This window comes from Cyprinus carpio, chromosome A16 (genome assembly GCF_018340385.1).
Source record: "Cyprinus carpio isolate SPL01 chromosome A16, ASM1834038v1, whole genome shotgun sequence".
NCBI lineage: Eukaryota > Metazoa > Chordata > Actinopteri > Cypriniformes > Cyprinidae > Cyprinus > Cyprinus carpio.
Genome location: NC_056587.1, coordinates 6786968 through 6800636, shown reverse-complemented (window position 1 = coordinate 6800636; position 13669 = coordinate 6786968). Strand labels below are relative to the sequence as shown.

The window sequence follows — 13669 nt, the reverse complement described above, 5'->3', positions numbered from 1 at the left end:
CTAATAACTTGTTCTTCAACCCTTCACAGCAACAACTGCAATCAAGCGTTTGTGATAACTAGCTATGAGTCTTTCACATCGCTGTGGAGGAATTTTGGCCCACTCTTCTTTGTAGAATTGTTTTAATTCAGCCACATTGGAGGGTTTTCGAGCATGAATGGACAGTTTAAGGTCATGCCACAGCATCTCAATCGGATTTAAGTTCGGACTTTGATTCAGCCACTCCAAAACCTTACTTTTGTTTTTCTTGAGCCATTCAGAGGTGGACTTGCTGGTGTGTTTGAGATCATTGTCCTGCTGCATAACCCAAGTGTGCTTGAGCTTGAGGTCACAAACTGATGGCCAGACATTCTCCTTCAGGATTTTCTGATAGAGTGCAGAATTCATGCTTCCATCAATTATGGCAAGTCATCCAGGTCCTGAAGCTGCAAAGCAGCCCCAGACCATCACACTACCTCCTCCATGTTTGAGTGTTGGTATGATGTTCTTTTTATGAAATGCTATGTTGGTTTTACACCAGATGTAACGGGACACACAACTTCAAAAAGTTCCACTTTTGTTGTGACCAAAAGTCTTGGGTATAATCAAGATATGTTTTTGGCAAACGTGAGACGAGCCTTTGTGTTCTTATTTGTCATCTTTTTAGTCAGCAATGGATTTTGCCTTGGAACTCTCCCATGGATGCAGCTTTTGCCCAGTCTCTTTCTTATTGTTGAATCATGAACACTGACCTTAATAGAGGCAAGGGAGGTCTGTAGTTCTTTAGATGTTGTTCTGGGTTCTTTTATGACCTCCTGGATGAGTCTTTGTTGCGCTCTTGGAGTAATTTTGGTGGGCTAGTCAATCCTGGGAAGGTTCACCACTGTTCCAAGTTTTCTCCATTTGTGGATAATGGCTCTGACCGTGGTTAGCTGGAGTCCCAAAGCCTTAGAAATGGCTTTATAACCCTTTCCAGACTGATGTTGTGATTGGCCAAATACCTCAAGCTTGTGACGGAAATGTTATGCCCCTTAACATATTGTGATGTCCTGTCTGGCCGGAGTGACGAGACATAAACATAAAACCCATTATAAACGTAATATAAACATGATTTCTAGTCGTGTCCTCTTTTGGAAGGCCAAACAAAGTAGTTTCGCTTTCTCAATGAAACAGCGTCACACACAGCGGCCTTGAGTGAGTGGAGGCCGGAGGCCTAGAGTGAGCTGCGGTCTAGAGTGAGTGGAGACCGGCATGAGTGAGCAGAGGCAGGCGGCTTGAGAATGGCACGGCTGGCAGATTCGACGAAGGAGCGTCCGTTACGCTTGCAGCAACCACATGTGATTACCCCGGGCTGAAAGCTGATCCGGCGATGCAAAGTTGATGTATTTTCTCAGCGACCAGCACGGATCAGCTCCAGGCATGACAAAGCGGATATTGTCCTCTTTTGGAAGGCCAAACAAAGTAGTTTCACTTTCACAGTGAAACACACAGCATCTGGCGGCGGCAGCGGCAAAAATATTACTACAACAAGAATAAAAGGTACGCCTTCTTTCTTTGCATGAACATCTGGACGGCGTTATGCAAATCTTGCCACATAGTGACGTAGAGATGTGGGGGCGTGTTAGCATGAGCCGTTTTAGGGGGTGTGGACTTTTGGTCTTAACTTTTATAAAGAATATCTCATATAATTGGATTTGAGACTTTAGTCTTTGCAACTTAACATATCTTCTTTATGCACCAAGAGCTTGTAATACTCCAAAGAGAAAGGAAAAATTTAAATCGCATCATATGACCACTTTAAAACCGGATGCCCTTGGAGTGCAATTAATTTGATAATTGCCATTAACCAATGGTTAAAGTGGATGTGTCAGTATGCACCCCCCAGTGTGATATCCCCTATCCCAGTACAGGGCTATGCAGATGATGTCCAGATTGCCTCCAGAGAAGAGAGCGTAATTTAAAACATGCTAGCCAGAACAGATTCTTTTCTGAAATGGTCAGGCCTAGAGATTAAGGACACAAATGTGCGGTTCTGTATGAGAGGAGAAGTGGAGGGAACAGGTGGTACCACTCAAAATCTGATAAATGTCCTGTGTTTACAGTAGCAACAAATCTATTCATGTATATTCTCTTCGTGAGGCATACACTTATATTGGACATAAAACTAATATTGCAGGAGAATGGAAAGAGCAAGTAAACATCATCTTGTCAGAGATCACATGCAGGCTTGCCCTGATTGATAAATGGCCACTGCCACTGCACAAAAGCTCGTAAAGCTGCGCATTAACGCAGGTGATTATTTATTTTAGTTTAACACCTTAAAATTATTTAACACTCTTAACGTAGGGGCGGGGGTAGGGTTGGTCACCCCACTCAACTGCTACTTTTGTCTTTTTTTCTGAACAATTAGTGCATTTATTCAGTCGCAGAATGTATTTATGACCGCATCAAACTGGAGATGTTTCAGACACACGCTCCAACTTCACTTTAGCACCAGGCATGAGTCAAACGAGCGCGGAAATGGTACTATGCTCGCAGCGCATGCTCTTCAACTGCATACACAAAAGCGCCATGCATGCTGTACCCTGTATCATTTAATATCAAAGCGTGAAATAAACTACGTGAATTTATGACATTACTAAAAAGATGATTAAAGCAGTTTTAAAACTGTGCATGCATGTAATCTACAGTATTTTATATGAGTCACATTTAAGAACATGTCTCTGAAATGTTTTTCAAAACTGTTCTGGAGCAGCCCAGCACTGTCTCCTCATCTAACACCCTTGATTCAACTCATCAGTTCATTAGCAGAGACTGAAATGGGTCAGAAAAGGGATAGAAAGTTGAGAGAAAATGTGTGTGTGTCTATAATGTTCCAATGTTTTTACTTCAAAATTCCATGTTTAATTTAATGTTATTTGCTCTTTCTTTGTAATTGTTTGTAAAATTTACTAGCAATTTCTGAGTGAAAATAGTAGTTTCACTACCAAATTTTCAGTGTAACTGAAATAAAATGACTAAAACTAGAATAAATAATAATAATAATAATAATAATAAAAATGGCAAAAGCACATAATTACTAAAACCATTATGTACTATAGTCAGTGTTGGGAGTACCGTGTTACAAAAGTAATGCATTACAGTAACAGATTACTTTTTGCTGTAACACAGTAGTGTAAGGCATTACTAATTATTTTTCAGTAATATTTTAGTCGGTACATGTTCAGTAACGCTTGTGTACAACACACTTTAAGTCCAAAATGTAATTGTTCAAAGAAAAAAAAGAAAAAAACAGCAAGACCGCTAGAATCAAAAATGCCGCAAGTAAGTTCTTTTTCCTGTTCGTGTTCAGTCAATAGCCGCGTGTGGTGTCCAAGTTTGTAAATAAAGACTAAACGACACCTTCTGATATATTTGTTTAGTGATTTATTATTTCATTCTTCTCCCTCTCGCTGGTAGAACCGTGGAACTTTGAATTGTGTGTCGTTGTCCAGTGAAGGCGTGTTTAGGGCGGGTTTAACAGTAGTGCCGCGAGGCTACTGGCCCGACAGTGGAAACGCGGCATGATTTCGGCCTCTGTGCTCGAGGTCCGAGGCTATTAGCCCGCCCAGCTCGCTGTAAGCCCCGGGTCGCACTGGCCAGAGGAAAATCGGCTAATGGGTAAAGATGGCAGAAGACTGTACATGCGTGAGATGGAAGTATGCACATCTTGTCATGGCATTAGAGTTTACATATAGTCCTGTTGTGTCTAATATGAATAGACCCAAGCTATTCACAGATATTGGCAGATAATCACTTTACCTCTACCATACTTTTAACAGATTTGGATCATTTGTGATTCTGGCTGTCATTCTTTCTTGCATTGTCTTGAGCCTTCACTTTGCCAGTTATAAGCTATATTGTTAGTAGCCTGGATAGCCCACAGCCATTATGCTACACCATATGTCCTCTGCTGGATGTAAAATGCTCTGCAGTACATTTTGTCATTTTAGAATGAAGGGTTAGTTCACCCAAAAATGAAAATTTGCCTGTGTTTTATTCACCCTCGAAGCATCCTATGTGTATATGACTTTCTTCTTTCAGACAAATCCAGTCGGAGTTATGTATATTAAAAAATGTCCTGGCTATTCCAAGCTCTATCATTGCAGTCAGCGGTTGATGCAGTTGAACAGTCTACAAGTCGTCAAATAAAGCACACATCTATAATAAAACGTGCTTCACATGGCTCTGGGGGTGAATAAAGGCCTCTCGTTGCAAATCCAGGTGTTTTGTAAGAAAAATATCCATATTTTAAACACGATAAACACTTTTCTCTCACTTCTGGTATCTGTCACAAGTGGAACGACGGATGACGCAGGAGGTATGCGCAGTGCGCGCACCTTTGAGAAATGCTGGTGTCATGAGTTTAAATATAGGAGCAAAGGAAGCAAAGTTTCCTTACTTTAGCAAAGGAAAACCAGTCTCCTCTTGGCTTATATCGAAATCCTCCAACATTTTTCTTTGCATATCTTCGGTTTGTACTTCTAATTCATGACCAACTTCTCTCTCACCATCTCTCACCGCATCATCCACCGCCACAACCACACACACGATTCCGGCATATGATACATGGCAGAAGTGATAGAAAAGTGTTTATTACGTTTGAAATATGGATATTTTTCTTACAAAAACACATGGATTTGCTACAGGGGGCCTTTATTCACCCCCCGGATCCATGTTTTTATTATGGATGCGCATGCTTTATTTGACGATTTATGGACTGTTCAACTGCAACACCCACTGACTGCAATGATAGAGCTTGGACAGCCAGGACATTTTTGTAAATAGTTTCGACTGGATTCGCCTGAAAGAAGAAAGTCATATACACCTAGGATGCTTCGAGGGTGAGTAAAACTCAAGCCAGTTTTCATTTTTGGGTAAACTAACCCTTTACGTTCTACTTCTGTAGTTATTTTGGTGAAAGTAACTCAAAAATAATACAGGAGTCATGTAACGCATTACAATTCTGAGACAGTGATATTGTAAGGTAAGGAATTACTTTTAAATAACAGTAACAAGTAATCTATAATGTATTACAATTTTGAAGTAACTTGCACAACACTGACTATAGTAGTATATAAACAATACTACAATGTTTAAAAGACAAAAAAAGTGACAATTCTGTCAGATGACTCAAAACTCTCACATCACTGGCTCTTGAGCTCTGAACTCACTTTTACTCCCACTGTTACTGTTAACATAAATAAATGTGTGTAATAATGTGTCTCACTTTCTTTATATGTGGATACCGCTCCTATTCTCTCTCCCTCTTGCTTTCCCTGTCGTCTATATTTTTATTGAACTTGTTTTTTTTTTCCTGGCCAATGTGCCGGAGGAGCTGTCGTCGGACTCGGTTAGCCTCTGGCCCTGGAGAAACGCCTAGTTCTTTTAATGGGAACACTTCAAATATTTGTGTGGATTACATATAAAAGAGTAGTAGGCAGCCCACCCAGCCCGCCCGATTTATCTCTCCATTACTGAAGAAGTAAATGGCAGGCAGAGGAGCTGTGGTTGAAAGTGTGGAAACGCTGAGGTGCCGTGTATGTGTTTCTATGATCTCTGTTTTTAGAGAGTCTTATGAATAGATTGACTGCAGATAGTACTTCAGCGGCTTTTTATATATTTTGGATGCTTACAGATAAACACAGTTTATGTGAACAAAGTATAAAAATGCAGTGCAGTGTGTAACTTCAGCACCACCAGTGGCACAAAATGGAATTGCAGAAATAATTGTTTTCAAACAGGTTTCCTGGCATTAAAACAAAAATTAGTCCTGGCTACCACTTGTGCCAATTCGACGTACAGGTATGTCAAGATTTCAGTTGTATGGATCACATAATACTTCCATGGTGCTGTTTGTCCTTTTTGAAACTCAAAGCTTCAGTCAGTAATTGTAACTGCATGGAGAAAACATGGACAAATATCTTCAAAATGCTGAGTCATAGGAGGCCTTGTGTAGTCTGCTGTTAATTGCACTATAGGCAAATGTTTGTTTTTGAACCGGGTCCAAGTATATATGCAGGAGGTAAACGCTACCTGACAGCAATTGGTCTTCTCTCTCTAATTTTTTCTCCCTCAGTTTTTCTCTCACTTTCTGTCTTTATGGGACTTCATAGTGTGATATTCCATAAACAGGCTGGTAGTGAGGAGTCAAAGTTGGTTAGAGTGTGTCTGGCATGACTCCACAGACCCAGGAGAGACTGCATGGGGCCATGATCAGGGTTTATAGGGCGTTTGGGAGTAAATAAAGAAAAGAACGCTGTGCTAGCTCATCTCAGAGGCCTGAGTCTGCTTTAAACTTTGACTTTCCCCACAGATGTTGTTGTAACAAAATGTAAAATTTTTAATGGGTACGTTTGCTAAATGGAACTCTGTTGCAGATTTTTAATGGCAGATTATTAAAGGGAAATTAACAAATACCTTTCTTATCGAATGGTTTTAGGACTACCTATCTGCATCTATTGTCAGTGCAGCAGTGTTTTACTTGTTGTCTTATGTAACAGAGCTGCTGTGAAAGGTCTTCTCATGCTTGTGAAATTCTAAAGTTGGGATAATTTGTCTTGGATAAGCATAATGAGGCTGTCTGTGTCTTTTGCTGGTGTAATGTCGCCGATGTTGGAGATACTTTCTCCTTTTAGTCCCAAACAGATCTCAGGTTACAGGGGCTATTCTATTTCATAAAGCTGGGCACGTTTGTCTGGGTAACTCAAAACATTGGGCTGTGTGCTGTGGAAAAAGACTGAGTCATCCGGCTGCAGATCTTCTCTCCAGCGGAGATGCACTCTGGGAAATGGTGTGGACAGCAGTGCAGGATGATACACACTATGTCAGCCATACCATATGTGCTAGACCGTCCACAGCCATGTAGTCGCTTGGCAGGCACCCACATGCAGAAATTCTCACAGTATCAAGCCAAGATGAAAAGCCAAGACATACAGCTTCACCTTCAGAAACCAGTTCTCCTGCGCTTTTCTCCATATTGCTCCAGAAATGCAAAAAATTGGATTCCTCTGGGTATCTCATGCGTATTCTTAGACTCTCTGTTTAATTTGATAATGAGCATGTAGGTCGCTGTAGAATACAGTTATGGTTAGTAGCAAGGCTAAAGTTACCGGCGAGGAAAGCACAAGTTCATTATGAAATAGATCCAGTCATTTGCTTCAATGGCAGAAATTGAATAAAAATTGTTTTAGTAAAAGTTGCGCTGACAGATGCTGTCTGTGTCTGTTGATTTTTATGTGTCACTGGCCTAGGCCTGTGGCCATATTTTGTATTTTGAAAATAGCATGATTTGAAATGCTTTGCAAAAATTTAGATAACCTATCAGGAAATTTGTTGACTGTTATGATTCTATATGGTATTATCACAAATTGTATTTTATATGTTATTATCAACAGTTTAAAATATACATTTTAGTTGTAGTAACTTAAAAAAAAAAACCTGATTAAATTAAATGTATTGATATTTTGATATTTTTCAAATAAATAATTATTTTATTTAATTGAAATTAATATATATTTGTGTAATTATATTAAAGAAAATTATTCTGAAAACAAACTTGATATAAATGTAAATAAATTAAAATAAAATAAAAATAATAATAAACTGTGTCCTAGGCAAGCCGCAAGCCTTCCTCGAAGAAAGAAGTTCTTTTGATGTAGATTTTTTAGTATGAATATGGTTTAGCTTTTTTTAAATTAGGTGACAGAAAAGTGAAGCTATGGTGTGTCTGAAAAAAAAAAAATAAATATATATATATATATATATATATATATATATATATATATATATATATATATATTTTTTTTTTTTTAATAGGTTATTTAGAATGTTTCCAATTATTTTGAACTTGAATGGTAATTATAGATGTACCGGATACATATCTACCCTGGCCTGAACAATACGCTTTGTGTTATATCAATACAGTGTATTAAATGAGCAGCGGGGTATTTTGGAGACTGCTGAAGGTAGGTAGTCACTTACGAATTCATTCTGTGGCATGTTGCCAACCAGATCATCAAACTTTCATTGTATAACTCACACAATGCTGCATTTGTTTACAGGTCTCAGTGTTGCCGTCCTGCTTTCGGGAAGCAAACCTGCAGTATTATATGCTGTAGGTTTGAGGAAGCGAATCTTCAAGAGGAAAAATATCTTTTCTCCCATCTCCACGAGTTTCTGTTTTGTCTGCATTTCTTTACTGTGTTACTTCTTGTCCACTCCATGTGTTTATCTCATATCTGGTAAATGGAGGCTTCAACCCACGCTGATGTAACTACAGAGTGATCGGGATTGCGGTTGGTCGACTTGTTCTAAAGCTGAGTGCTCAGCATCCATCCATCTTCATCTGTCCACCAACTCAAATGCGGCTGCATATCAATCCATTTTGTATTTACTTTCAGTTATTCATGAGACAGACAATTCCTCTGTTCATCAGGCCTGATAATCTATGGAAGAGATGGGGGTTTGGTCTGTGCCCGTACTCGTCCGTCACTCTTTATATAGATGCTGTTACCTACATGCCATTCCCAAAGCCACCTCTGCTCTAGGGGTCAGGGGAGTCCAGATGCTATCTGACCCTTTTTTTTTCATGGCTTTCTTCACCCACTCAGTCCATCCAGTTTCTCTCTCCCCTGAGTCTCCTGGCAGTTAGTAGTAAGTTACAGGAATTCAGCTGGATCTTTACTGTCTTTTGGAGCTCAAGGCCACACATGGTTCTGGTCTCCCAAAACTTTAGAAGCTTAACTCACCTGACCTAAATATACAGTAAGAGCAGATGCAACACAGAATCAAGCTTCTGGTGTAAACAGATGTGCTGTGGAACATTAATTCACTTTCACAAGAATATATAAATAAGCCTGGGTGCTTTGTGCCATGTTAACATGCTCTCCTATATATGGAGTTCCAAATGAATGTTTGGGAGAAGCTTGTGTATCTAGCCATCATTCATCACACAAGGCTGTTTAACTTACAGCTGTGATAATTCATCTAGCATTTGACTCACAATTTACTGGTTTTCAATTTGTTTCTAAACTGAGCGTTTTTTTTTTCTGTTTACTTTGTGTTGCTTTTGCTTTTTGTTTCGTTTTTGTTAAAAATGTAGAAAAATTGAACCTGTAATATAAATATCACAACATAAAAATAACATAATCCGACTACTTTTACCCAATGTTACGATTATTTTGTCCAACAAACAAATAAATATATATATAAAACAAACAAATCAAATTAAATAAATCAATAATTAATTATTTGTTTCTTTGAATATGAATCGGCAGGATTTTTGAGTTTGACAGTAAAAATCGCTAAAAAGTGCATTGAATTCAAATATTAGGAAAGAGTAACCATACTTTGGTCCATCATGTGGACATATGGTCCATAACATATCACATGGTCCAACATAGTTCTGTAAACTTTTTAACATTTGTTAGATTTTCAGCATGATGTTCACTTGTTTTTGTGTTTTTTTTTTCCTTAGGAGAGGAAAGAAGCACAGTATAATCCTGAGAACACAGCTGTCTGTCAGAGTCCATGTCTGCATAGGTGAGTAACAAGATGCTGCTTCCCTGTAATTAAACTATAAATGGCGAGAAAAACATTTTGTACTTAATCTTCATGCTTTTAAATTTCTGGCTCAGTCAGCAGATTCTGGCTGCATCAGATTGTTTAGGAATCATTTTCTCATTTGTTGCTTGTTGAATGACGGATGTGTAAATTATACGTACCGTGGCCCCTGCTTGATTTTTACTGTGTGGTAAAGTTTTCCTCTTGCTAATAGGCCCTCACGCCGCAACATTTATGATCTAGTTTAAATATGTTCCATGCTTGACTTCTCAATCGATATAAAACAGCGAATGCAGCAACTTTATATGAAAGCCTGGGTAGTGCTTTACACACAAACACACACACACACACACACACACACACACACACACACACACACACACACACACACACACACACACACACACACAAGTTGTCAAGAATATTGGAGTTTAAAACTTTAAAATCTAATTCTGTTTTAGGCTTTTTAATTTATAACCCGTGTGATCAGTTTCAAAAACACTCACAAATTTGCCAAGGCATCATTTTTCTGCCAGAATATAAAAAGTAGATTGACTGTAGCATGTTTGAACTCATGTTTTCTTTCATAGTTACTGTATACTGTATTTCTTCACAATCTCGTTGTTTATCTCATGTCCCTAAACCCTGTTGACAGAATCAGGCTTCATTACCTCCATAAGCCTTATCCCAGATTAACTTCTGTGCCACTGTGTGGAAGCAGGACAGCTATGGCTATATCTGTGTCACAAAGGATTAAATGTCACAGACAGCACCCACAAAACCCATTAATATATAAACTGTGTTGTTTCTCTGGAAGTGCAGTATGCATGTAACTCACTTCACCTTTCCCTTTTCCCTCAAATGCTGGATGGATGGATGGATGGATGGATGGATGGATGGATGGATAGATAGATAGATAGATAGATAGATAGATAGATAGATAGATAGATAGATAGATAGATAGATAGATAGATAGATAGATAGATAGATAGATAGATAGATAGATAGATAGATAGATTCTAGCACACGTTTACTTTAAGCTTTTAAAATCATCTGATTTCACATTTAGCCACCCTTAAACGTCATCTACAACTGCGGTTGGCTGCTTTACGTGTCAGTCAGTTGACCTTTTCATGTTTAAACGGGCGGTTTTTGGCTGGAATAATCTGCAATGTGGACCAGACTTCATGCCGACAGTCAAACGTCTAAGTGATTTACTGCTGTTGTCTACAGGAACTGGTAGTCAGTGTTTAAGACAAGTGTGTGTCTGTAGCGAGCAGTATAAACTTAGTGGCGTGCTGCACTGCAGCCAAGCACACGTGGCTCGTACAGTTTTCCCTCTCCTTCTGCAGGGGAAAATATAACCGTCAACCTGCAAAAGCCATTAAGTTTAGAACTGTCAGGTTTTAATTTGTACGTTTCGTAAAAGTGTTATTTAAGGATATCAGGGACAAAAATTGCCCCGTGAAAGAAGTGCAGTTATCTCTCACATTCAACTCCATTTACTGATCCTGCGTTCCTGAGGGATTGCGGAACCATTTGGAAACTCCAAAGCTGTTTTGCTAGGGGTATTTTGGTCCAAAAATAAAGTTGCTGAAACCCCTGGCAAGGTCTGAGAATCTGTTGAGAGAGATTTTATGAACCAGATCTGCTCAGACACCTGCCCGTGAGTCTTTTTCCCTTTCGTTCGCGCGCAATTTGCGAACCATGAAAGAGGGCAGCATCTTAGCACAAGTACCTCTTGTAACAAACCCTTCCAAGAAGCTTCACTTATCAACAGCTCTGAATGTTTGGTTATTGATTTATGTCTTGATAACATACTTTGAGTGACTACGTTGTTTGTCTCTGTGGAATCAATGTTCCGTATCTACGATTTCAACCCGTATGGAAATGGCACCTTGATAAGAGAACCACTATGCTTTGCAGATGTTGCCTTGCCTCTCTACAGCTTGTTGAATGTTTTTCTGCCATTCTATCCTTTGTCCTGGGACCTGTCCTAAACCACGCTGCATTCCTTGTAGCAATGATGAGATCGCTTTTCTGACCAGCTGTGTGCTTGTGTGATTGAAGGCCAATCTGGGTCAAAGGTGGGTCCTGTGTGTGGGAGGTAAGGGGTTAGTAAGACTCTCTCTCTTGCTCTCTAAGCAGATGACCCAAGATGACAGCTGCTGCTCTTCAGGCTTAAAGTATCTTTTAAAGTATTTTTTATGTACTGTTATAGTATTCATTCAAATTTTGAATTGGGGTTTTATTTTTTCAGTTTCAGTTTTTCAGTATTTTTAGTTTGTTTTAGTGATATTATGTGATTTTTATTAGTTTTCCTTTTTATTTTATTTAGATGTAATTCATTTCAGTTTAGTAATTTTTAGTGCTCTATACATAATTATAAACTTGTAATTTGAAGCAGTTAATACTCCTCAATTAAAAAAATTGCAGTGGAATTGGTAATTTCACTTTTGGATTTCAATTTGGTAGTGTTAACACTAGAAGCTTATTGCATTCTAAATAAATTAAAATATTAAATTGATCCATTTTACATGATTTTTTTTTTAATTTATTTATTTTTTATACTTTGTTAAAAAAGCTGTTATGCATCGTGGTTGTGCTAAAATTGGTTCTGTTTTTTCCAGTTTATTCAATTACAGCCTTATTTGTCACTGCATGTAAACCTTGGGAGTTAAAATCAACTGTAATTTTCGACTGCAGGTTTTATGTGATGTCACAGATGTGGGTTAATCATGTATTATCATAATTTGTGTTAAATAATTTGTCTGTTGATCCACTAATCCGTAGAATCCCAATTTTCCACCAGTATTTTGGAAACAGGGCCTTTCAACACCCTACATAGCACTTTTCGGTCTTTTTCAGCTCAGTCCAAATGAATTGCTAATCTAAAACATCTCTTTTCTAGGAAAAAAAACGCAGTGTCGCCACCCATTTATTTGTAACAGTAATTTCATGTATAGAGAGATGCATATACTTCCCATAAACATTGCCCATTTGCAATATCTTCAGTGAGGTCTGGCCGTGCTTTTGATCGCACATTCGGGGCCTTTTATCTTTAGTTTGATGAAAGGAATGAATTCAAAACCACCATGCTGCTGCTATTCATAGCAGGACTTTACACACCACACCATCATAAATCAACTCACCAGAGTGAGCTGTCAACAGACCTAATGACACAACGCCATGAGAACTATTTTCATGCACTTGTCTGGGTTCATTAGTGAAACCTGTTGCACTTTTGCATGCCTAATTTTATTTTCCATGTCTATGCTAACCACTTCATTAAATGACAGGAGTGTTTTGCTACTGCTGTGCCCAGTAGGGTTTCAGTGACCTCCATGTTTTGACTGTCCATCATTATTATTATTATGAGAAGTTACATGGGTCAACTGTGAAAGCGGGAGTCTAATGGGCTCTAGACCAGGGGTTTTAAAAGTTTTTGGTGCCAAGGACCCCAAAATATGATGGGTATCCCTTGTGTGGGATCCCGTTCTTAAAATGTAAAGGCAGTTCAGTATAAAAATAAAGTAATATGTGAGAAAGTCATTATAAAGACAACAAAAGAATAATAATTTGGTTTCTGGTTTCTGGTGTGATGAAAATATGTTCCTGGCTCTCATTATTAGTCTTTTTATGTAAGCTGGAAGCAGATCTTGTTGAAAAAGGTGTCCAGGGTGGTTGTTCTTCCAATTAGTGATTATGTAACAGTCAAATGATGCTACTACGCTCATCACAGCCATAAATAGACCAGTAAAAGGCCACATTTTGTCTGAGTTTGCAGCTTGAAAGCCTGGCATCTGTGGCTCCTTTCCAGTTATTTCTTTATTGTGCCTCATGTTACAATAAGGAATCTTGACATTGATACTTCTGGAGTGGAAAAAAGATTAATTTTGACTGGAATGTTTCCTGCAGGCTACGCCATGGTGGAACGAACACAACTGTAAAGTCTGTCTTTCTAATTAATAAAATCTGAAGCTAGAAAGACAGTCAGCATCTTGTTAATCCATTAAAGAAGATTTGACTTCTTGCCTTTTGTGCCTCTGTAGGGAATTAACTAAATATGAATTATACCCACTGACAA

The 13669-nt window shown here is 38.6% G+C and overlaps 1 protein-coding gene across 5 annotated transcripts in view; it reads left to right on the top strand.

Annotated features, from left to right (window-relative positions):
• LOC109087047 (FH1/FH2 domain-containing protein 3-like) overlaps positions 1-13669 on the top strand; it is a 165126-nt gene that overhangs the window by 17332 nt on the left and 134125 nt on the right. For all 5 annotated transcript variants that reach the window (XM_042772284.1, XM_042772280.1, XM_042772278.1 and 2 more), the window contains exon 3: positions 9497-9561. In XM_042772284.1, coding sequence (XP_042628218.1) covers positions 9497-9561 — 65 coding nt within the window. The remainder of the gene's footprint in view (positions 1-9496; positions 9562-13669) is intronic.